The sequence below is a fragment of the Pagrus major genome, chromosome 15 (assembly GCF_040436345.1).
Source record: "Pagrus major chromosome 15, Pma_NU_1.0".
NCBI classification, from domain to species: Eukaryota; Metazoa; Chordata; class Actinopteri; order Spariformes; family Sparidae; genus Pagrus; species Pagrus major.
The window spans coordinates 15,415,415-15,440,001 of NC_133229.1; the positions used below are offsets into that span (position 1 = coordinate 15,415,415).

At 40.9% G+C, this 24,587-nt stretch overlaps 1 protein-coding gene across 1 annotated transcript; it reads left to right on the forward strand.

Annotated features, from left to right (window-relative positions):
• The first annotated feature begins 2,509 nt into the window (after nt 1–2,509).
• ret (ret proto-oncogene receptor tyrosine kinase) lies at nt 2,510–24,031 on the forward strand. Its single transcript, XM_073482269.1, has 20 exons — nt 2,510–2,796; nt 13,216–13,461; nt 13,704–13,997; nt 14,679–14,917; nt 15,021–15,216; nt 15,307–15,506; nt 16,969–17,251; nt 17,511–17,642; nt 17,983–18,093; nt 18,210–18,323; nt 18,444–18,688; nt 18,787–18,934; nt 19,054–19,161; nt 19,253–19,467; nt 20,292–20,414; nt 20,493–20,563; nt 21,050–21,187; nt 21,323–21,422; nt 22,025–22,172; nt 23,026–24,031. Exons 1-20 carry the CDS (start codon nt 2,727–2,729, stop codon nt 23,181–23,183), a joined length of 3,339 nt encoding a protein of 1,112 aa, XP_073338370.1. The 5' UTR covers nt 2,510–2,726; the 3' UTR covers nt 23,184–24,031.
• The last annotated feature ends 556 nt before the right edge of the window (nt 24,032–24,587 follow it).

Genomic DNA, 24,587 nt, shown 5'->3' on the forward strand with positions numbered 1-24,587 from the left:
AGGTGCATCCGGCCTCCTTGAACACGACTCAAGTCCTTAATTGCTTTCCCAAACTACTGTACCAGCAATGGAAAAGCATAGCTGCATCTTCATGAGATGAAAATGAAATCAATACAGGCTCACCACAGAGGTCTAAAAATGTCTTTTGTGTATTCGCATGCAGTGATACAGCTTTGTATTTAAGCAGAAGCGTTTAGCTGACTCATTCTGAGGGCTTACAGTAACTGCAGCAGCATAATGAGCTCAAAACCCATTAAACATCACAAGCAGCTGTTAATAAAGATCAAAAAGGGTCCAAATGAGACTGCCCAGATGAGTATTCTGCTTATATTTCAGATTGAATTTCTGCTGAAACTTGTTGTCAGAAAAAAGCCAGTAAGAAACCATTGTGGTCCCACATACCATGACCACACCACCTCATTTCCTCGTCTTCATCGATTCTCATTGAGCACATGTCTCAGGATACCTATAGTCTGTCATATGGAAACTTTACACCATGCAGACTGCTCAGCTTCTTATATCACATAATGATCCCCACACTCTCCCTTGATACAGCATTTACCCTCCTTTACAGTGTAAGTGAACATGTGAGTACAGTATCTGTTAACGTATTAACATCAATTTCACATATGAAGACAACAGGAAACCTTGAAGAAAGAGAATTTGCACACTTTTAAAGATATACTATGTAAGAATTCTGCATTAAAATGTCTAAAAACGAATAGACCTTTGTTATATATTTTGCTGAGTTGTGTACTTACATTATAACAAATGTTCAAACCCAGGGAAATCCATGAGTTTACTTAAGATAACAGTGCGTCTCATTTGGTTGCTGTTGCTACTTCCGGGATAGGGAAGTCGGAGAACGAGACTAAACATAACATGAATGAAACTTTACCTCGCCTGTGCACATTTGTGCCTGAGTCACATCATCAATTGTGTTTTTTTAATGGTGTGTTCACCACCAGCTACGTGAGTCTTGACCCCAGGATCATTCGTGTTTATTCACTCTAAACATCCAGAATACTTTACTGTACATTAGCTGTAAGCTAACGAAAACGGAGGTCACCTCCACAGATCGCTGCTGCAGTCAGGTTGATAAATGGGAGTGAAGATAAATCCACTTTTTAATCCCAAAAGTTTAAAAGTAATCGGTGAGCTCTCCTCCCATCTGTAAACCCCTGGTAGCTGAAATTATATATTGTAGTTTAAGCAATAACTTTGTTTTAAATTGAGATACAGGGTTTCAGATAGATGCTTATTCTGTTAAATGCCTTAGACTAGCAAAATAATGAATATAATTGCTAATGTTGATTTCATCAGGCTGAATTCAGCATGTATTTTTAATACAACAGCAGGCCCCAAAGCAGCATAATTCAATAATTGTATAGGCATACACATAAATATAAACTGACCAGTGAGGAATTCAGCTCTTTATTACTTTTAATTCCTGCTCATTTCTCTCTTAGGTGCCTTCCTTTCTATATACACTCTATGGTTTCTTTTCAATTTCTGATTTTTCTTCAGTCATGAACTGAAGGACACACCTTTGTTTCAGTCCAGCTGATACAAATGATACAAATGAGACAAACTTAGTCAACCCAAGGCAGCAGGTACAAACGTAACAGTGGTGATATTATGTTTTCTTCTGCTTGGTGAAAGCCACTGGAGCTCCAGAGAAGCCCCTGCCGTCCTCTCTGCAGCCCAGCGAGCTCCAGTGTTTTCTGCTCCAAGCAGAGACATTGATTGGAGAGCGATTGCTGTGTGAGTGACTGGTGTCCTGCCCCGAGGCTGCAGCAATGCATCACTCCACACCATGCAGTCACAGAGAGATCCCTCAGAGTAACACAGCCTTCAACCTCAGGCACACTCAAGACCTGGGAGGTGAAAGGTCCCACAGAGCTTGACCAAGAGTCACTCTGCTGCTCTTACAGTAGTTTACCGCACTTAGTATCATTTGTGAGCAGATAGTCAGCGCAGATGTAAGTTGTGAAATGTTTATTCATCCATATTGTGGTGTTTAAGGCTGCAGCTCAGCAGTGAAATAGTTCATGTTTAGACCCTGCTGCCTCCCCACTGGCTGGAGTTCATTTGCTGCTGGAAACCTTCTCAAATTACACTTTTTTTAAAAAATGTTGCTTGAATCCACTGAAGTAAATATATTTATCTCATTTTTACACGTGAAATAAAGATTATTTAACAATAAAATTCATAATTAATGATAATAAGTCTGTTTTAATGAAGCAGTGGTTCACCCTGTTTTTCAGAACAGGTGCCTGTACCTTTAAAATGCACCATTACACATTTAATGATAATTGCTAATAATTTTTCCCCTGCAGAGTGTTAATGAGATGACTGACCTGCTGTTAAATTATGCTCTTAAATTTCCTGTAGATGCTGTGCTGCCTGCTGCTGCTACGGAAGCAGCGGGGCAGTGTGTAGTGAAGCAGTGAACCTCCTCCCCCTGGTCAGCCAGCCAGTCAGCCAGCCAGTCAGCCCAGCAGCAGCCAGTGGAGCCGCACACAGCAGCCCGTCTATGGGACACTGAGGACTTCATCTGGCTGCCCGGAGCCGCGCGCACAGGACGCACACTGGTTTATTCATCCATCGCCTTCATTTATTTTATCGCTTTGAATTTCTTTTTTTTTTTTTTTTTAATACGTCGCTCGAAGGAACTTTTCTGAAGCCTGTTTTCATTCAGAAACTTTCACTTATGGTTCGCGAATATGGGGTCAAGTTGTGGTTTCTCTCGGGGAAACATCGTTGTGGTGGTGGTGGTGGTGCTGCTGCTGGACGGTAAGGTTCATTATCAGCTTTATTGTTAGACTCTCTGCTGAGGGGACACAACACTGAGATGGAGGCAATTTTAAAAATGTTGCACTAAAGTAGCCCCATGTTGCTACTTGTAAAGATATTTAAGCAAAAGTAAAAATTAAATGGGCTAAAAATAATCTGAATGTAAAACCAAAGGAGAAAATTAGTAATTGTGTTTTCTTTACATTTCTTCTCCTCTGTCCCGTTTGAGACATCCTCCTATTAATCAGCATCAGTTTTTGTTTAAAGCATCTTCATCTCCTGCTCTCCTGACAGTCAGAAAGCCAGTGACTTGTGGTCTGAGCACAGCGGGAACTAAAAAGATGTTTGGCTCGGGATGCCCTTTGGATCCACAATATTTATGTTTCCCTGCAAAACTGACAATCATGTGGGAAAATAAAGATGAAGAGAAGAGAAAATGAAGAGAAATGCAGAGAGGAAAAGATTTCACAGAGCCAGTGGACCTGAAGACTAGATGGCAACTGATTAATACACATGAAATTGGCTGCTCATGTGTACAGCTAAATTGCTTTTTTTTGGTGCTAAATTGCTTTTTTTTTTTTTTTTTTTTTTGGGCAGCTGAGTGAGTTGTAAGGTTTTTCCATGAAGTATCTGAGCACAATGCCAGGACTGTTTCACGCTGCAGAAAGTGATACTTGCATTGTGTGCTGGTTGTTATGCGTGGTATGGCACACTGGAACCTAGAGTCAAATGAATACAGCCATATATCATAATATTATAATCCCATTCACAATCCCACAGCCCAACTGTACCAACACTGTCCTCACATGCAGTCTATATTTAAAGTGTCTCTCATAGCTCAGGAGTGTGCAAATCTCAGTGTGCAGCAAGTATGTCAGATGTGATGCTCGGACAGATATAGGCCGTTGTGTGGAATTCCTGAATTTGTTTTTGGACTTACAACCAGTCTTAACAGAGGTTATTATCAGTGCTTTCATCAGGGATGTGGAGTGTAAAAGTAAGATTAACATCACAGTGTTTTAGTGGAATTGAGATGTGAAAAATTTGTTTATTTTCGTGCCTGAAAAGTGGGCTTACAGTATCGTAAACTACAGCCCTGCGTAATCACCCGAGGGAGCAGTTTCCTGCAGTGTTGTTAAAATGATTAATGAAATTTTTAAGGTGTATTAATGTTCTCTGGTTATTCGTCATGGTGACAGACAGTGCAGGGGCTGAGAGATTCACATCACACTTCACAGCCTACATACACTTACATCTCAGTTCTGCTCTGTTCTCCGCGGATTGTCACCGAAGCAGGCATTTCTCCTGATATTTATAGACGAAAGCAGTTGGTCCAGTTCGTTTTCATGTGTCAAGGACGTGATGGTAATTAAACGGGTGCTGAAATCTACACCCTACGCCCTTCACCTGCCTGTTTGTTGCAACAAAAGACCTACACTTGTTCCGGGAGGAGAAGAAGCGAGCCGCGGGCAGGTGTGCGGCAGCTGTTCCTATCTCTGGGCAAACACTGGCTGTTTGTTTTCTTTAGAAAAATATCGCCTGTTATACAAGTGCACACGCCGTTCAGATTGCAGGGTCGGGCATTAACTGCTGACACATCAGATTAATTTTCTTGTGTATGTTCAGGCTGATGATTTTGTCTCACATTTTGAACTGCAGACATATTAACAAACCATTTCCTCCATTACACCAAAGTTATTAAATCACCAAATTAGCTTTATTAATCATGTTGTGGTGCACTTTCTGACCTCTCAGTTGAGTTTTTATCACCACACAAGTCGTTTGATATTTGAAACTTGCTTTAATCGTTTGGATCGTAGAAAACAAAAGATGCCACCGTAAGTGTTTTTGGCAATTCCCATCATCACTGTTCCAGGTTACAGGTTACTGATTAGTTTAGTGTTTCTTGCTGAGGTAATCAAACAAAGGAAATTGGCAATCACGGCTCACTATAAGAGTAATCAGCACTTTTAAATGTGGCTGCACCTATGAGTGGAGTTAAGAGGAAGAAGTTAAGCAGTTCAAGGCATAAATTAGAGTGAATTTGGAGGCTGGGACAGTCTGAAATATTTTGTGGCTTTGGTAAGATTAGAAATTTTGATGTCTGGGAGAAGCATTTTGGAACTACTTTAGATTTTTTTACATGAAGGCCGGCCAGCTCATTAAAGACATGATGAAGGCTCCTGGACTAGTAAACAAAACGGTACCTGTGACTAAACGTGGTGAAAGCCTTTATTTAAATTAACCAAATCCTTTTAACAGACACTTCTGTGTAATCCATCACTTCCCAACCAATAGCCACAGATGTTTTCACATAAAAGCATCGATCCGTTTATCTCCCACCCTGACCTTGCTACTGTAGCTTTGACCCTGCTTTGCCCTCTGACCTTTGAAACCTTAACAAAGTAGTCATCTCCAGAGATGACCCCGACATCCCTGAGGACATCATGTTTAGCTGCTCCTCCTTCTCCTTGCATTAGAACGGCCATTTTCATCAGCATCTTTTGCTTTTGAGAAGGACCAGACCAATAAATCTCATTTGTTACATGCTGCTATTTGATTTAGCTCCTGATTACATTATATGATTTAGTAAAGCTTCTGTCTTGTGCTGCCGTTGGATGCATTGTAAATCTTGTCAGTTCTCTACTTGTGCTGTCACTACGTCTCTTTTAGTGTAATTGGAAAACATCATGAAACAAGTTGTTTGCTGTAGAGTTTCTCTCTTATATTAAATTGTGTAAACAGCGTTGTTTCTCTTTGAAAACATAAAAATGCAATATGTAAGAATTTGCTACTTCTTGAATTCATATGCCAAACAAAGAGGAGTTAATTAGCTCCGATAGTTAGCTCAGGTAGCTGTGCAGCTAATGGTCCAGCCTGGGATGCTAACTTTAGAAAATATCGCCATAAAACAATGCATAGACGTCTTTGACATAACGTCAACACTCAACAACACTTCACATTGTGTTTTTAGTTCATTGTTGAACTCAAATTCCTACATATTGCACCTTTAAATTCTCACTGGTTTGTCTTGTTTTCAGTGTTTAGTTATTACAAGTTTATTGATTTTTAAAAGAAGTGTGACACACAACACATGTCTCACCATGTGATTTCAAACCATGACCATCTGGCCTAATCTTTCCTCCACCAATCTCGCCCCCCACCCTCCCAGTCTCTAAAGGACAATAGACAATAGGCTACAAATACTAAGATCCCCAAAAATCAAAGTTTAACATTAAAAGAATTCAATGAACAACAGTAAACATGTTGTCAGCCATAAATGCAGCAGTTGCCTACTGGGACAGTCAGTAAATCAGGAGGATGAGAGCAGTGATGCAGCAGTTTCATCCTTTCAGAGTTTAACATTTTCACTTTAACTTTGACTTTATAGCTCCTCCTTTTGCCAGCTTTTGCAATTTCTAATCACCAAAATGTTGGCAAAAAATTCATCATCCCATTTAGCTTTTGGCCAAACTAGACCATTGGTTTTCTGAAATATCACGTCTGATGGAGGGACACCACCCGCTTCATTATAACTTCCATTGCTGAGAGTCTCAGTCCCAGCCTCATACTCTGGACTGTTGCTTCTGCTGCTGCTGCCGTTGCATGGATGCTTCTCCTACCTGTCAAAGCTCTCTGTCTGATCCTCTAGTCAGTTCAGGGTCACACTTCCCTCTCATGCACGGGTAGAATCTAATTTGCTGTGGTGAAAGGACAAGGAGACATTGATTGAAATTTCGCCCTCGGGGCATTTAGTCCTCTCGTTTCACATGGGTCTTGACAAGTTATTTTCCAGTCGCCTAGCGGTGCACGCTGTGTCTGACCCATCATTTACAACAATGAATGAAACAAAGAACAAGCTCAGCTCATTTAGATCCACATGGTCGTCTAATGCTGAAGAACTGGATGTGGGTGAATGTGTATTATTTTTATAGCAGTTTAAAGGTGCTAAGTGTACCAGTTTTAAACTCGACGATTTAGCCTCATTTGCAAATTAATATTAATTACTGTGAAAGATTGCAGGAATAAAATTGCCTGACTTTCTCAAAATTCAAATCTCATTTAAACCCGGCTGCTTCTTATCAAAAAGAGAATGGTGCTGCTCCCCCCTCCTCCACCAGCCCCACCCTGGCATCACTCCGTGTCCATTTGTTTGATCCTTCACTTTACAGAAGTGGGCAAACACGTTGGAAATAATTTTTCCACCGGCCTTTCGCTTCTACCACCACCACCACCTGCCAGTTCCAGAAACTCTAAGCACTTCGCCTCCATTTGTACTGGAAGATCAGCGTCCTCCAGTCTCTGCCATAAAGCAACGTCCCTCCCTTTGTTTCCATAATGTGATACATCAGATTCACTGTAACACCTGATGTGGTTAGACAGTGTAACAAGCAGGCAGGAGCTAATGGCAGTCGTGTCGACAGTGATCTCTTTTGTTGCTCGGAATAACTCAGAACTGACTGGGTAAAGATGTAATGATGCTAAAATGCTACACGACTTTAATTCAATGAATTTTTAGTATGTATGAAGTATGTATTTCATCACCATTCGCATTAACAGACATCTTGACACAACAACAAAACAGTACAATGGAGTGCTGCAGGGATGACGTATGTTTGCAGGCTAACCCGGAAATTAGCATCACCCCTCCCTTGGCAAAAAGCCAATGGGATTTTTACATCAGATTTTGGATTATTAAATAAATAAGCTCTGTGGCAAACACAAGTTAATGATACTTCACGTTTTCTTCACAGATGAACACCACTTTTATGATTTTTGAAGCCTAAATGAAATCGGCAGAAGTAAAAAGCTAACATTAGCCTGTATACAAATTACACTGCGATCGCTGGATTGCAGTGTCACCAACACATTGTTGGTACTTACTCTACTATAAATTGATCAATCTCAAAGTTGTAAAGTTAAAGTTTGAATAGTTTGCAACTAAAGTCAGCCTGTAAAGACGGACAAGTGAGTAGGCGAGTCTCCGTGTTCGGCGTGATGAAGTTTAATGTTTCCAACAAACTCTGTAGTCTCATTTAGCCACTTGTTAGGAACCGCCTTTTTTGAGACATGCTTAACTATGATGGTGGACATGGTTAACATTAAACATCCCAGTGTTAGCGTTGCCATTGTGAGCATGTTAGCATTATGTAAAGACATTAGATTTTCGCACAAAGCAAAGTGTGCATAAGTAGCCGAGCTACAGTATAGCCTCACAGAGCAGCTAGCATGAGTATAGATGGGACTGTTTTTCTTGGCAAAGCTTGTACTTGAATGCAAATAAAAATGATGTAACTGTAGGCTTTTTGCCACAGGCAGCTAATGTCCTTGACTCGATCTGTGTACACGTCAGTGAATCTGATTTCTTTTTACCACCGCTGTAATGAGCACAGAGATGTTTTATCAAAGCAGTCTAATGACTGCAGCGTCAAACTCAGTCTGCAGCTCTATGATGTACCACGCGTTCAATTTTTGATGCCACTGTCATTCCCACAGGATTTCCTAAACTGAATTTGTACTCGCAGCTAATCCCTGAGGAGATGTTCTATTAGATTTCTTGATGACTGATGAACACGGTTCATTGGATCTCAGCTCTTGTATTCTCCGAGGGCTAATTGGATTACAGAATAGGGTAATTGATTATTATGTTACGGTATGCATCACGGTAAACTGAGTAATCTACCTGGAGCCTGACTACCTCCTCCCAACTGAAATCAGATATCATGTTACTCTGATGAAAAGTTGGATGACTGTATGTCATCATAACAGGAAATGACTTTCCTTCATTGTTTAGAGATTGAAAGCATCACAATCAGAACTATATTAAATCCAGGTCCTGGATCCAGTATGATGTGACGAAGCAATCATGCATACTGGCACAGGAAACCAGGAGGGAGAGATTTCACAACATTATGATCAATAATAGCTTTCATAAGTGGAATTATAGCCCAATGTGCAGCTTTTTAGTTAATTGAATCTTTGAAGAGAACCATTCCCATAACTGTTATATCTTTGGAGGCAGAGTAATCATGATCAGTCTCAGAGTGATTATGATATTTATTGTATTTATATCACCATGATATAACTGGGTGAAATGCTCCTTAATGCCGCTGGCTCCAGCTGCTATGTAAAAGATGATAGATTATTTGAAAATGTGGATATTGATGGGCTAAATTGTGGAGTTGGCTGTGAAATTAAACCAGTATGTAATAAATCTATAGCCGAGCAGCTGAGCGCCATATTATTGTGCAACAGAAATGATTGCACACATGCAGCCATCGGCCTTTCTCCTCGTCTGTCTCATCAGTGGAAAACAATCAGCATCACTGTTGATTAGAACGGTTATTGATTGGTCTGCTGCCAGATACGCTGCCTTTCCAATGGGTCGTTACCAGGGACAGATGCGGTGCACGTTGACCTTGGGAGAGAAAGGGCACCGGGCTGAGCTCTCACCGCAGGAGATCCAGTCTACAAGAAAGATTAGTGAGAGAATGAATCGTATAACAGCTGGGTCGGGTCACTTTTTCTTCTCGCCATGCTGTTGACAAGGATGCTCAGCGAGGACGTCTGGGTGGGAGACCCACGTTTTGTTTCACTCAGAGGGAGATTCACAGAGGTAGATTAGTAAGCCTGTGGGTTGGTCTCGCACATGAGCTCATAGCTGGTAAATCTATCAGCCGAAGCACGCATTGAGCTAATTGAGTTCCTGTCTTTGTCTGGGACGACAGAAAGGGCGTCCTGCCCTATCAGCCCCGACCAGTCCTAGACACGATGTGGTCTGTGGCTGGCTGAGTGCGTGGTTTCAGATTTTGTGATGAGCTTGTGTCCTTTTTGTCCTTCAACGGTTAAAATATAAGACAAAGCAGACACAGGCCATAATTAACTGGAGGAAACTGCAATCATCAAAGGCTACCAGGAAGAGTGTATAGATGAGCGAGAGGGCTTTCCAGTGGTGTTGTGTTTTTCACCAAACAAGCGTCATATGAGTGCAAGTTCACTATCCTCTCAGCAGTACATGATATCTATTGTAAACACAGATTGCTACAAGAGTCCTCCTGTTCAAACACGGACTTTGTTTTTGCAAAATTACTTACCCCTGCTTTTGAAGAAATGACTGTGTGTGGCAGCTCAGTATCAGTTTTATTGGTGTTTGAAGGCTGTAAAAGGTGTGTTTATGATGGTTATGTTTACACACTTTGAGTTACGGGAGGTCAAGGCTGTGTGAGAAACAGCTTATTGTCCATGTTTATATCAAAATATGAAGACAATATCTTTCACTGTAACCCAAGAGCTGAAATCAAACCTCTGCTGCATCTTTTATTTTTAAAATCATTATCCGTGCACAGTCATAACAGGTTGACTGTCATTATTATTCTGTATTTCCTTGTGAATCATTTAGGGAAGTTAATGAGTCATGCTTTTGGAAAATCTTCATCATGGCTTCACAGACCAAATATGCCATTTGCTAAGAGAGGTCTGCTTGATCCATTCAATTAATTAGTTTTGATATAAACTGCTTGCTTTCTGTTGGCTTCGGTCCTGGAAAGAAATTGAATTTTGAATGATATAAACAAATTGTGTTGCAGGAGGTCCAACCACCGTGGCTTCGAGCCAAGTCTAGCATTGGTAAATGTGTTCGGCTCCCGCTGGTTAACACGTTGGAGCCTCTAGTTTTATTTGTGGAGCTGCTGTCATCTGCTGTGTTTGATTCATGATGGTGTTATGTGTAAGATATCTGTAGATTGAATTAATTACCTTTATTTATCTAATAAAGGGATGTAGCAAGTAGGAGTGTTTTTCTAGCTTGTCGAACATACTAATGAATCCAGTATCTTTAGCATATTATCAAATCGGTGCAGGCATTAGTCTAATAATGTATTATGACAATGATTAAGCTGCTGTTTTCCTCTCTTTATGCCTGCGTCAGTAAGAGAACGGCTCCCTCTAATGGCTGCTTTAAGTATACAAAGGAACAGCATGAACATCTTAGGCTTTACTTTCTGTATTTTTTCACATTAAACCATCATACCATGTGTTATTTTGCTCTATATTATGAGTATTATATTTCCTTAACAGGTGTAACACCATGTTTTACTTCTATAGTAAAGCCGTAAATCCATGTTGAACCATTTTGTTTCTGCCCTTCCACAATTATATTAGAAAAAGGTACGATGTTTCAAGCCCAAATTGACTTTTCATCAGTGTCATTGAATAAATAGTCACTCCTCTGGCTGTGTCTACAACCACAGACTCAGTACATAGGGCACTCCAAGTCAGATTCAGTAATGTCAATAGATTTTACTCTGAACACACTTCGTGCACTGTTTTTTCCCACATAAAAACTTTAGATAGTTTTTGTTTTGTTTTGTTTTTTCATACTTCTATGGTCTGGTTACAAATTTACACCTTGTCATGTTCAAATTCAAGTCAGTTAAAAAGAAACAGAGCCAACTGTATTAACCTCCATTACTGTAGATCACTTCTCTTTTCTTTGACGAATGTTGAGATTTGTGTCTCACGATAATTGCTAAGGAAACATAAAATTGATGAATGAGCCATTCTAATGTAAGTTTTTTTTTGCTAGAAATTACAATTCTTTGTATTTTATTTGGTTTCAGTTGTCTTTCCATGTTTTTATTTTATTGTTTGAAACAAAAACAAAACATTTAAAAAAGATCTATCCGTAAGAACAGCAGTTTGAGAGTAGCACCATATGAAACCCATTTTGAGTGTCATCTAACAGATCTATATCCCTAACATAAACTGAAGAAAAGAAGATCTCACAGTCTTCAGACAGTAAAGCCTCACAACATTTTTCAAGCATATTCATGCCAGTTTAGTTGTGATAGATTTAGGAAATGGGAACTCATCTCTAAAATCTGAGTCATGAAACTGACTCCCTCCATCCCTGCAGGATTAACAAACAAGTATCCTGCTGTTTGTTTTTGTCCCTGGAACACTTTTAATAAAAAGGGCCGCAGCCTCCCTGAGTGTATCTCCATCCTTCAGGAAGGACAGCCACATTTTATCCATCAGCTCGGCCTCCTGTCATCCGACCCCCACAAAATTAAATCAATGTCTGAAACCAGAGCCGAGGCCTCAACTGCACCAACAGAAATAGAAAATCTAGTTTTGCTGTCTGCTAATGACATTAGTGCGTTCCCTAAATGGTCGCCTACCGTCGTCAAAGAGGAACATAGCAGGGATATAATTACAGGAGGAACACTCACATCTCCATTTTCCTGTAAAAGACACAGCCTGCTATAGCTCTTTATGGATTACCCCAACACACATGCACACATGCACGCCTCGCACTCCTCTCTGGCAGGTAATGATTCATTTCTCTGCCATATCATGTTATCCCTTGTAATTAAACTTCTCAAGGTGAACACAAGGAGAATCGGAAACCACATGTTATTGACCGTATGAGAAATTCATTAAAAGAGCTGCATAAGTGTCATTTGAGCCCTCCTTTCAATTTCCGCTAACGGGGGAGATGAAAGACGTATCAGAAGAGGGAAAAAAAACTGAACCTGTCATATTCCATGTATGTGTTAATTTCCATTCAGTGACCAGACAGCATTGTCAGAGGGGTATTGTCCCCACAGTTAAATATCAGGGAAGAGATGTCTGATAGCTGCTGTTTTCATGCTCTGTATTAAGATAGCGTCTCAGCAGGGCTTATTTTTCAGTTATCACAAGGTTTTTCCTTAAAGGGAATATAACTGAACCCCCCCTTTGACTCACTTGGCTGCCTGTATTTAAAGGTAACATATTGTAGAAAATGAGATTTCCATTGTTCTGTCTTTTATAAATAGTGTGAAGGTATCAAAAGGCTCAATCGGCAGAGAAATGCACACAGCCCTTATTCAGAAACTGTGCCTTCAACAAACCGTCAGAACTTCCGTAATGTTGTGATGTCACAACTATACAGTCTCCACCATACACCACGCTACCAGCATTGACGTGGTCACAAATACACTGCTCAGACCTGTGAGAGCTGACCAATCAGAGCAGACTGAGCTACTCAGGAGGGAGGCCTAACGAGACAGGTAGCATTCAGACGGGGTGAAAAGAGGTGCTGCAGCAATGGACAGTATGAGAAAAATGACATGTTATTTGAAAATTAAAGCGTGTTAACATTTTCTGGGAGAAACCTAAAATAAAATGATGAACCTGAAAATGAGCATGATAAGGGGCAATATGTAAGAATTTTAGTTGAAAAAAATTATCAACAGTTATTATAGGCGTTATGATGTCTGTGTATTGTGTTGAAAAGATATCTATTAAAGTTAGAATGCTAACCATAGCAAGTTAGATATGCTGCCCCCTATTTGTTTTGAGTATGAACTTGACAGGTGGCCAATAGCTACATAATGCACCTTCAACATCTGGTTATTTTATGTCTTCTTCCTGCAGGAGCGACAGGACTGTACTTCCCTCAGAATGAGTACATCGAGACAGTGTACGTTGGCCAGCCGGCAGGGACGCCGATCCTCCAGGTCCACGCCATGCTGGACAGCGACTCTGAGCGGCCACATTTCTACCTTTGCTGGACGAGCAATCTCAGACGTCCATCCTACAGCTCCTGGTTCAACCTGGACATCCACACTGGGATACTATCCTTGAATAAAACCCTGGAGGAGAGCGACTTCGCCTTGCCATGTGAGTTGGATACAAGAGTTTTGATGGCTATGTATAATCCTGTTTCAATGCCAGGTATCCTCTGCACATGAGAGTAAATTAGTTTCTCGCCGTTTATGCTCTTTGCATACAAATGAGCTTTCCGCCTTCAGGATGATAATGTAATTGCATTCAGGCAAAAAAAAAAGAGCTCAGTCATCAAAAAGAGCACTGTCTGAGATTAAAATGGCTCTTGTTTTGGTTTTGGCTGTGTGTCTCCTCAGATCAAAGGTCATGGTCTGTGAAGAAGTTGTTCCTGCAAGCCATGGTGTTACAAAACTTCACCAAGAAGTTCCAGTGCAACATTAGAAACTCCATTCGGTTCACCCTTGACTTCGTCAACGCCACGATGCCTCAGTGTGCTCAGACAGATATGAAGGAACTATGCTTCCCGCACAGAGACACCTCCAACCCTCACATCACGGAGAACAGGTTCCCCGGGGCTCTACGGCAACTCAGACGTCTCACAAGACTCAACGTGTGCCCCAACTACACCATCTCTTACAATGTGGAATCAGGTAGGACACATTAAAGAGAGACTTTGTAACCTTTGGAAGACAAAATTAAACATTCTTCCTCTCACAAATAAAAAGTTTAATTCAGAAGTAACTAGAATGACACTCATTAGAGCGTAACCTCCGCCAAGGTCCAATAGTTCCCTTTAATTCAATCAAACTCAATCCAATAACAAATAAAACATATTTTAATCAGCTAGATGCAGATTTTTATTATTATTATCCACATCAAATTGTACTCACTCATAGATAAAATGTTAAAAAAACACCCTATCTCACAATGTTAAAGACAGTGCGAAAAAATCTCTTAAACCAAATCCACACCAAAAGTTAATGGGGTCTGTTCTGCGCAGGCACCCATCCTCCATCCAAGTTTAGTGGAAATCTGTTAAGTAGTGTTTGTGTAATCCTGCTGACAAACCAACCAACAAACCAACCATTTTGGCTAATGTTAGCTAACGTTAACCTTACATACATACTGCTGTATAACCCACAATACTCAAGGTGACTGAGCATTGTGGGCTGATATTGTGACTCTTCAAGTTGTGCCATTATTATGCTAGTTTAGCATTTTAGCTAAATGCTATTATTTCATTACCATCACTTGTACAACAGCTATGTATCATTCATGTGGTGGCTGTAGACACATACACACCTGAGTTTTGTTGTTATCTTTGTCTACAGAAACCCCAGCACCATTTGCTGTCAATGAGAACACCACAGAGCTGGTGGTGACTGCTCCCTTGGACCGCGAGGAGAGCGAACGCTACAGACTCCTGCTGGTTTGCACCGTCCGGACAGAAACGGTCATCACCAAAGTGGAAACGTCACTGGATGTTTTTGTCAACGATGAGGACGATAACGCGCCGTACATGAATGGAACGGACACAGCAGATATTATCATCGGCTTCAATCGGACGATGGTGAGAAGACTTCAACTGATCGCATCAGTTTGATAGACACAATGTTGGCTAATTTTGTCTTTATCTTACATCAGGATTCAAATTTTTCATTTCTTTTTTCCAGGGTGGCTCTTTTGGCAATTTGTTCGTCTTTGACAGGGATCTAACCCCCATCTTTCCCATAGACCAGAGTCACAACAGGTATGATGGGACCTTGCTCAATAGTGACCCATGGATAAAGGAGACGTTTGATATTAAAGACACCTTCAGTGAAAAGAAAGCTGCTCGTGGAGGCATTCGAGAGACAGTCCACAACTACAGTAAGTAATCCATGGGCTACTGAAACTGATCTGTTTTCATGGATGCTGTAGTTTCTAAGACACATTCTCATGTTTCCCTCTGGATCTTAGAGCTCGTTCTGAAGAGGAACCTGTGCGTGACTGAGAATCGCACCCTGCAGCTGGACTACTTGGTCAATGACACCACCTACCCCGGCCTGGAGGGAACAGTGGTGCTGCACTTCAACGTCACCATCTTACCGGTCCACATTAACTTCTCCAACGTCACGCATATGTTCACGCTGACACGCAGAGCATCTGTTTATGCACAGGTACTCATGAATACTTACTATAGAAATCTATAACTCCTGTGAATGTGAGTGATAGGCATAAAGAAATTGGCGAAAAACTGGTGTGGCATGTTAGTGGCCTGTAACAAAAAAGCGCCTAACTTCTAAATGGATTCATATTATGTGACCAGACCACTTAAGTGTTTGTAAGGTTTTGTGTGTGTGTGAGTGCATGAACGCATGGATGCAGGTAAATGGTTTTTATACTTAAAAGGAAAGCGGAGACATTGCGAGATAATTTATTCAGGATGCTGTGAGTGTTGTCATGATTGGATAAAGTGGGCAGGGATACCAGGAAATGTCTTTTCTCTTATACTGCATGAGCAGGGGGAGGAGAGACCAAGAGATGGTTTACTGACCAAACACTCTATAATAGTGACTACTGTAGTCTATAAAGCTGTTAAACACTTATTTCAATAAGAAAATAATGCTTGCAGCAACTTTAAAGGGACATTCTGCTTGATATATCACATCATTGCGTCTTATTTCACTGTTTTGCTAGCTAATACATTGATTAAGGCTTCTGGTAGATATAATTTTTACACTCTGCACAATTGTCACATGGGTGTGGAGCAACATTAGTTATTGCCAACTTGTTTCTGAAGTTGGGTCCTTGCATGTAAACGAAACAACAGCAAAAAAAATTGTTGGCCAATGTAAGAGATGGTGTACAAAATCCATAGTCCTGTTCTAAAGTTCAATCCAAATTGATCTGAGGCTTTAGCACTCACACAAATCAATATCTTTAGTTCAAATTCCCTCTGTCTTTTGCGTTTCAAAAATGTTTTCTTGCCGAACTGTCGCAGAGGGATAGTAAGACAACAGGAACATTTCTCACTAATAACAACTGACTTGCAGCAGTTCCAGCTTGACTCAGTGTGACGATGCAACTTTGGAAAACACCAACTTGATTTGCCTCTGCCCAGGGCCATATGCACAGTTAGTCAGCAAATCCCAGTTATCAGAATTATGTTTCTCATTGCAGTATGCATGATCAAGCAAAGCCAAATAGGAAAACACATGACAATGACTTGACAGCTGGATGAGCCACAACCTGTTGGCGTCACTCAACATTTCTCAAGATGATAAAGCTTTTCTCCTGAGGTGCTCAGACTTGCTAAAAAGGCCTAGAACAAAACATTAAACATTTCTGAGCATGAGGCCAGAAGTTCAATACATCTCAAAGTTTTGATGCCGCAGTGATTTTATGCTCCAATAAGAGGATGAAATTTAATTCTGAAATGTTTAACAGTGTTGGTGTTATTCAATAGTGCTGACTCACTCTTACATACTGAGAGACTGCCACCTGCTGGCTTAGTAACAACAAAAACAATAACTGGAATTCACTTCTGTATCTCTGTAGTAAATGTTTTTGCATTATGTCATCCTTCCACTTCAATTACCCTCCTGTCAATTAAATGTTCAACGCTCCGTCTCCTCTCAGGTTGGCAGAGTCTGTGTGGAAAACTGCCAGCAGTTCGATGGCTTCAGCGTCATATACCGGCTCGAGGTGCCAGATAAGAACGTGTCCGCTGACATGCAGTCCTGCTACACGGCAGTGAGCATCACCCAGGCCCCAGACGAGATGTGGGGACTGCTCTATGTGAATGACACGGAGGCGTTGCGCAGGCCCGAGTGTCAGGACCTGCAGTACCTTGTTGTGGCTCAGGAGGAGACGACAAAACTGGAGGCCAGCACGCAGATCCACATTATTCTAGATAGTGAAGGTGAGGCTGTCAGACAAGGTCCACATTACATTTCCCAGGGTTTAAAAAGAAAGTTGGTTTAATTTTCACATCAGTTTGTTCAGTTTTCTCTGAATACAGTGATCACTCGCTGCTATTTCAGAGGCAGTTTGTGTTTAATTTCCTAACTAACTTCTACACCACCGAAGGCACACATACACAGTCTCTTTTCACCAGTGTTCCCTTTTCCCAAATGTCTTTTAAAAATGTGGTTATGTGTATTTCTGGCACTGTTGCGCAGCAAACAAGGCCAATCCGGAGAACCAGCAGTTCCTGTCCTGTGCTGAAAACAGACGGCGAGCAGACTGTGAGTCTGCCCGGGGACTGGGGGCGACGACAGGGAGATGCCAGTGGAGGCAGGGCAGTGAGAAAGGTACATTTAATTTAATGAGTACTTAAAACACAAATATAAGCTGTGTTTTATAACATCATATAACTATTTAACATCCCTGAAGTATAATAGTAATTTATTTAGAACCAAGTGAGACCATGATCACCGAGGACATGTTGCTGGAACAAATTAAAGGACCAGATCAGTATCTGCATCCTTCTGAGAAACATAATTTTAGCAACAGGAAATGTTGTGTTGTTGTTTGATCTGCTCAGTCTTTAATTTCAGGCTAACTTCCAGACAAGAGAATCAAACTTCAGGATTTGTTTGTCATCTGCTAATGTTTCTTCCACTTAGGTTTTGCTTTGTGTTTACATTCCAGGAATATCTGAAAATTACTCGACCTGCTCCCCTGACCTGCGGACATGTCCAGATAGCTTTTGTGATGCAGTTGAAAGCAAAGATACGTCAATATGCCCGCAAGACTGTACAAGTAAGAAACACTTGCCTTGCTTTTTATTACACAAATTTAGAGATGTTAAGCATATAATTCTAAAAACACGACTGTTACATAAACCATGTTCACTCTGAACTCATCTGTCTCTGAAGAGGGGAGTGTAATCGGAGGTCATGAGCGAGGCTTGAGGAATGGGATCCAGGCCGGTTATGGAACCTGCTACTGCTACACTGAGAAATGCTTCTGTGAGAAGGAAGACATTGAGGGTGAGTTTATATAAATCAACTGTAATTAAGTGAAATAAGAGCTCCTCCTATAAGAATTGACCAGACACGGATTGCTGCTTTCTTGAAAAATGACATGTCGTGCAACATGTTCTCCTGCAGAGGCCATATGTGACGACATGTGCAAGACCATCATCGCCACGGCTCTGCTCCTCTCCTTCATTGTCTCCATCCTCCTGTCCTCGTACTTCATCCATCGATACCACAAGAACTCGCCTAAGCCCCCGATCGCCTCTGCTGAGATGACTTTCCGAAGGCCAGCTCAGGCTTACCCCATCAGCTTCCCTGCTAACAATTTACGCCGGGGATCACAGGAATCCATCGAGACTGACACCTTTAAAATACCTGTGAGCTGCTTCTTTCAGTCTGTAACAGACTTTTTCTTCAGCAAAGTGTGTCGAACAGCTTAAGAAATCAAAAAAATATTCATATGTTTTTCCAACAGGAGGATCCTAAGTGGGAGTTTCCTCGTAAAAACCTTGTACTTGGCAAGACTTTAGGAGAAGGAGAGTTTGGGAAAGTTGTTAAGGCCACAGCATTCAGGCTGAAAGGAAAAGCTGGTTATACCACAGTGGCTGTGAAAATGCTTAAAGGTAAGACAAGCCAGACAGAAACCAGACGAGTTGGGAAAGTAATGCTGATATATGAGGAGTGAATGTCTGAAGAGACGAATGGTTTCATCATTATGATCCCCTCTTTTCCTCCGTGACAGAAAACGCCTCCCACAGTGAGCTGCGAGACCTGCTGTCAGAATTCACTTTACTGAAGCAAGTCAACCATCCGCACGTCATAAAGATGTATGGAGCATGCAGCCAGGACGGTAAGAACTCGCTCCTCCTGCTATCCTCTCTCACTCTCTCAGGGCATGTGTGTTGCACAAGGAGTCTTAAGTGCTGCATTTCTCTGAATAGGCCCTTTGTATCTGATCGTGGAGTATGCCAAGTATGGGTCGCTTCGTAACTTCCTGCGAGAGAGTCGGAAAGTTGGCCCGAGCTACATGGGCAGAGACGCCAACCGAAACTCCAGCTACCTGGAGAACCCAGACGACAGGGCACTCACCATGGGTGACCTGATCTCCTTTGCATGGCAGATCTCCAGAGGCATGCAATACCTGGCTGAGATGAAGGTATCAGACAAACCAAAAAACATTTCTGTTCTCGTGCTAAAATTTTCAGGTTGAGACAGTTGAAATCCTGAAAGTTACAAATACTGAAAGAAGGCGAAATAGAAGTGAAAATGGAAGTGCTGAAAGTAAAAATGTCAGGTGATGTTGTGCATATATTGTAAAGGGACAGTTCACCCCAAAATCAAAATCAAAAATACATTTTTGTTTACATAAAGACATTAGAAAACATCAAGAGCAATGTAATCCTGACCCAGTTACTAACAATAATACACAGGACTTGTTGTGAGCAGTTTCATGTGGGAAATTCTGCACAGAAGGGATCATGCATCTTCTCACGAGCGAGAGGCTCATGTCCAGGAAGCACATTAATGGCATCCTTGTCAACTGAGCTGTCACCTTAGCTAGCTTAGTTAGCTAGCCTCTCACCCATGAGCAGATGCACACTTCTTTCTGAGCCGTGATATGGTTGGGCGGTTGCAGTTAATATTGCAGTAAATATGTTGTGCCATCTAGTTCCACTGTATCTAAAAGAAGGCAGACGACTCTATGGCCGATATCTCCAAAACTCGACAACTCACAAAACATTCAGATGGATAAATAGCACTACAGTCATCACTACAGGTAAAAATATATTGTTTTGATTATGGTGAAGTGTCCCTTTAACAAATGAAAGCAGTTTTATTTTCGTTTGAGGTGTTTTGGTGAGAGTAGTTTAAATTTGAAGTGGAAGCTCTGAATCCACTTCTGGTGTTTGTACTGTATGCAGTTGAATTGTAATTGCGTTGCACTGAAACGCATTTTAAATTAGCATTTCGGTCCGACAGCTTGTTCACAGGGACCTTGCTGCACGAAATGTCCTCGTAGCTGAAGGACGGAAGATGAAGATCTCAGACTTTGGCCTTTCCAGAGATGTTTATGAAGAGGACTCGTATGTTAAGAGGAGCAAGGTAAAGAGATCACACATTTGGGTGTAGTTGAAACAATCTTTCTAACAAAATCTAACAAGGTCTTTCTCTGGTTTTCAGGGCCGCATACCTGTTAAATGGATGGCTATAGAGTCCTTGTTTGATCACATTTACACAACACAAAGTGACGTGTGAGTACAATTATCATTTAAAGGAAATAGTTTGTTATGTTGGGAAATACACTTAATTGTTTTCTTGCTGAGAATTAGATGAGAAGACTGACATCACTCTCATATCTGTGTGATAAATAGGAAGCTACAATCAGCAGCTGGTTAGCTTATCTTAGCATAAGACTGGTAACAGGGGGAAACAGCTCGCTTGGCTTTGTGTAAAGATAACAAAATCTGCTTTCCAGCACCTTTAATGCTCACTTATTAACATGTTAAGTCTTGTTTGTTGGATCTGTACAAAACATGTGTGGTTTTATGGGAAACAAATGAGATATAATGTGTTAGTTAGTGAGCTTTAGAGATGGATCCTCTCATTCAACTCTCAGCAAGAAAGCGAATACGGGTATTTCCCAAAACTATTTCTTTAAGCAATTACACAGATTATTCCACTCAATATTTATGAAAATATTCTCATGAATCTTATTATTCTCCTGTGTTTTCTTCCAGCTGGTCCTTTGGTGTGCTGTTGTGGGAGATTGTGACACTGGGGGGAAATCCATACCCAGGTATTGCTCCTGAACGCCTCTTTAACCTGCTCAAGACCGGCTACAGGATGGAGAGACCGGAGAACTGCTCGGAGGAAATGTGAGCTCCTCTCTGTTACTCTGAGTGCAATAACTCCCCACCTCCACATTAAGAACACTCAGCCATGGAAAATGACTATTGAGTGGGATTAAATGATACTCATTTCACCCAGTGTATAAACTTTTCCCTCTGCAGGTATAACCTCATGCTACGATGCTGGAAACAAGAATCAGACAAGAGGCCGACGTTCTCAGACATCAGCAAAGAACTGGAAAAGATGATGGTGAAAAGTCGGGTATGGTGAAGCTACACATTATAATAACTTATTCATCTTCTTCCACAGGAAAGAAGTTAAGAGCAGCTATTAATCAGCCTCTTTCCGTGCAATACTGGCGCAATTTTGACAAAACTTCCGTGATGCATCATTGAAATCTGACAGTTAGATGTTAAAGTTTTTTGCTTCCCACTCCTTTTGGATGTTTGGCTGGCCCAAAGTGAGCAGTGTATCATTTCTGCTGGATAGCATGTACACTGCCTCACTGTATGATCTGTCACTCTTCCGAAACGCTTTAGATACCATAATTAGCGTTAGAGGAGCAGTCCTTAAATGTGGCCTTGGGCAGCGTAATCACAGAGCATACCAGTAAGCCTCCTGCTGTTGAAGTGATGCTAAATATAGAGCATTTAAGGACAAGGGAATGCAGACATCTCAGAGTATAGATGGCTCCCTCTTCACAGGAGGCAGTGGGGCATGTCACTTGATGTAATGACTGGAAAGAAAAGACATTTGACTACACTGCACTGCATTTGTCTGTCCTTTAGCATTAGCAGGCTTAGCGTGCTGCGACTCCTCTCCTCAGTAATTAGCCTAATCGCACCTTCATCTGCTCTTGTCAGGATTACCTGGACCTGGCGGCGTCCACGCCAGCTGATGCCCTGCTGTACGACGACGCCCTCTCTGAAGAGGACACACCACTAGTGGACTGTAATAACGCCCCTCTCCCTCGAACCCTCCCCTCCACATGGATTGAAAACAAGCTCTATGGTAGAATCTCCCACGCATTTACTAGATTTTAGAAACAGGACACACAACACAAGCTCTCTTTTTTGGCAACTTGTGATTGGCTTTTTTCCGTAGTCGAGTGTGTGTGACTGTGATCTAGGCATGCCTTTCGCTGATTAATGCTGACATATCTCCCATTTCATCGTAAATGAGAGGCTCAGTGAAAAAAAAAAAAGATCTTGTGTCTTGACTGTTTTGTTTTTCTTTGGACCTGCTTCGAATGTACATGAATGCTGACCAAAAAACATTTGTAAATATTGAATATACCCTTCATTCTAATTTATTTGGCACTGCTCATACTCATGCTTCATCTGCATCTTATTTGTAGATAGTCCATTCTTCCACTCCATGACATCTCCATTGTCATCACTCCATTATTTGTTTGCATTGGAAGAAACAGTGTGTAACATTTGAAACAGGTCCTCGCTTCATCAATCACTCACTGTTGTTTTTTAATTCCAGATTGTCTTAAACCTCCTGACTTTCTAATGTATATTAGCTATTAATCTATGATGATTTCACAATACTGAACAGAGAAACAGTAAGGCTTTTGAACGTAACTCTCAGGTGACGTTGATTAAAAGTAAAGAACATAATAGACTAGTTACTTGTTGTGTATCTGCATTTCTGAAGCCATATGTCAAATATAGGCGCATAAGCAACATTATAGCCATGATACATTAAACTATATGATATTTCACTTACAAGCCATAACTTTACACCTCTGAGAGTCAAATCAGAGACAGGCACTACAGAGTTTGATTTGAGAGCCTTACTGTCTGCACGCTGTTTACCTTTCACTGAGTGCAGAAAAATGATATGTTCTCGTTTTTAGGCATGTCATACCCCAACTGGCCCGAGAAGAGCCCGGTACCGCTCAACAGACATGATGCCACTAACCCAGTCTTTACAAGATATGCCAATGATAGTGTTTATGCAAACTGGATGGCTTTGCCTTCACCCGCAAAAGCTGTGGACAAGCTTGATAGCTAAAGACAAGCCAACACTGTAGAAAAGATGACTAATTGGTAGATGTGTATATTTCTAAAAGACTGTACATATACAATCTGATGCTAAAGTTGGTTCCCTTTTCTTTCTGTTGCACGGGTATTCAACGTTTTAAAACTGGGGTCTTTTTGCTGCAAAAGCGGCTGGATCAATATAGACCACGCTTCATTCAGCTCTTCAGTATGTTAATTATTACCTCACGGGTCATGTTGGCCAAGTTGTACCACTGCATGACTATTGTACCAGATTGTATGCCAGTGTCAATGTCTTTTAAGTGCCTGTGCCGCTTCTACAATAGCCTCCAATTGTTAATGTGCGACTGTGAAGATCTTGTTCCAGCCCAGGAATTAAAGGGGGCGTCTTTACCATCACCTGTTGTAGACAGCTGGGACTGAGAGGACAAAAGCAGAAATGCTGAACTTGTTCTGGAAATGTAAAGTTTCTACTTAAGAGGATTGTGCTCCTCAAACTGTCAAAGACCCATTTTGTGTTTCTCCCACAAGATGTTTCAAAACTGTTCTTGCCAAAGAAAAGTAACGCAGACATGTTCAGTGAACAGTTTTCATGCTTTTGTTCGTGTTTTGTTTTTGTTTTGTTGTTTTTTTTTACATGAAAAATATCAACTAGCGAGTGCTACTCCAGTGTAAAGGACATGAGGCTTAATGTAGATTGTGACCATGTCCCGTGTCAGACTACAGTTCACTTTTTGATTCACTGTAATGGCAATCTTTGTGGAAAAAGTATGATTATGTAAACTAATGAGTGTTATCATTGCTACGTTGTTATTATTTGATTATGTTCCAATTAATAATAAACATTAAAAATGTGCAGTATGTCTGTTCACCTCATGTGTCTGAGATTAGATAGTACGCCTTTTATTTGTTGATTTTTTTACAATGTACAAGATACAACTTATGTTTGGTGGATCACATAAATTCATATTTTTATAACATTACAATAGAATGTTTGGCCTCAGTTCACCTTCATAAATGATTTGTTAATCATACACTCGAGTTTTAAGAAATGTTTGCAGTTAGATTATTATCAAATATTTGCAGTAGTGGCCTGGGAAGCGTTTGTCCACAGAAGCCATTTCATGTGTAAAGATTCAATGTTGCGAAATAATGCAAATTGTGTGTGCCTTTTCCATTTCCACTGAGTCTCAAGTCTGAGCTCCACTCTTGTTTTGACTGTTAGCAAATATCTGATGTTGAGAAACTGATAAAGTTTTAAGTTTTAGAGGCAAAGATTTGTGTTTCAGTGTAATTTTGTTCTAACTGAAGCATAAGATTCAATAGCCAGTTTGCTTTGTTGTATATGAGAGAGAACTTTAGGTTGAGTTTTGCCTTGAGTAGATTGATGTTAGGTTAAGTGGGTTGATGGTATGTT

Coding starts and splice junctions, on each gene's coding strand:
- ret (XM_073482269.1), top strand. CDS start 2,727: ATGGGGTCAAGTTGTGGTTTCTCTCGGGGAAACATCGTTGTGGTGGTG. Junction 18,094..18,209: donor ATGCCCGCAAGACTGTACAA/GTAAGAAACACT, acceptor CTGTCTCTGAAG/AGGGGAGTGTAATCGGAGGT. Junction 19,162..19,252: donor TGGAGCATGCAGCCAGGACG/GTAAGAACTCGC, acceptor TTCTCTGAATAG/GCCCTTTGTATCTGATCGTG.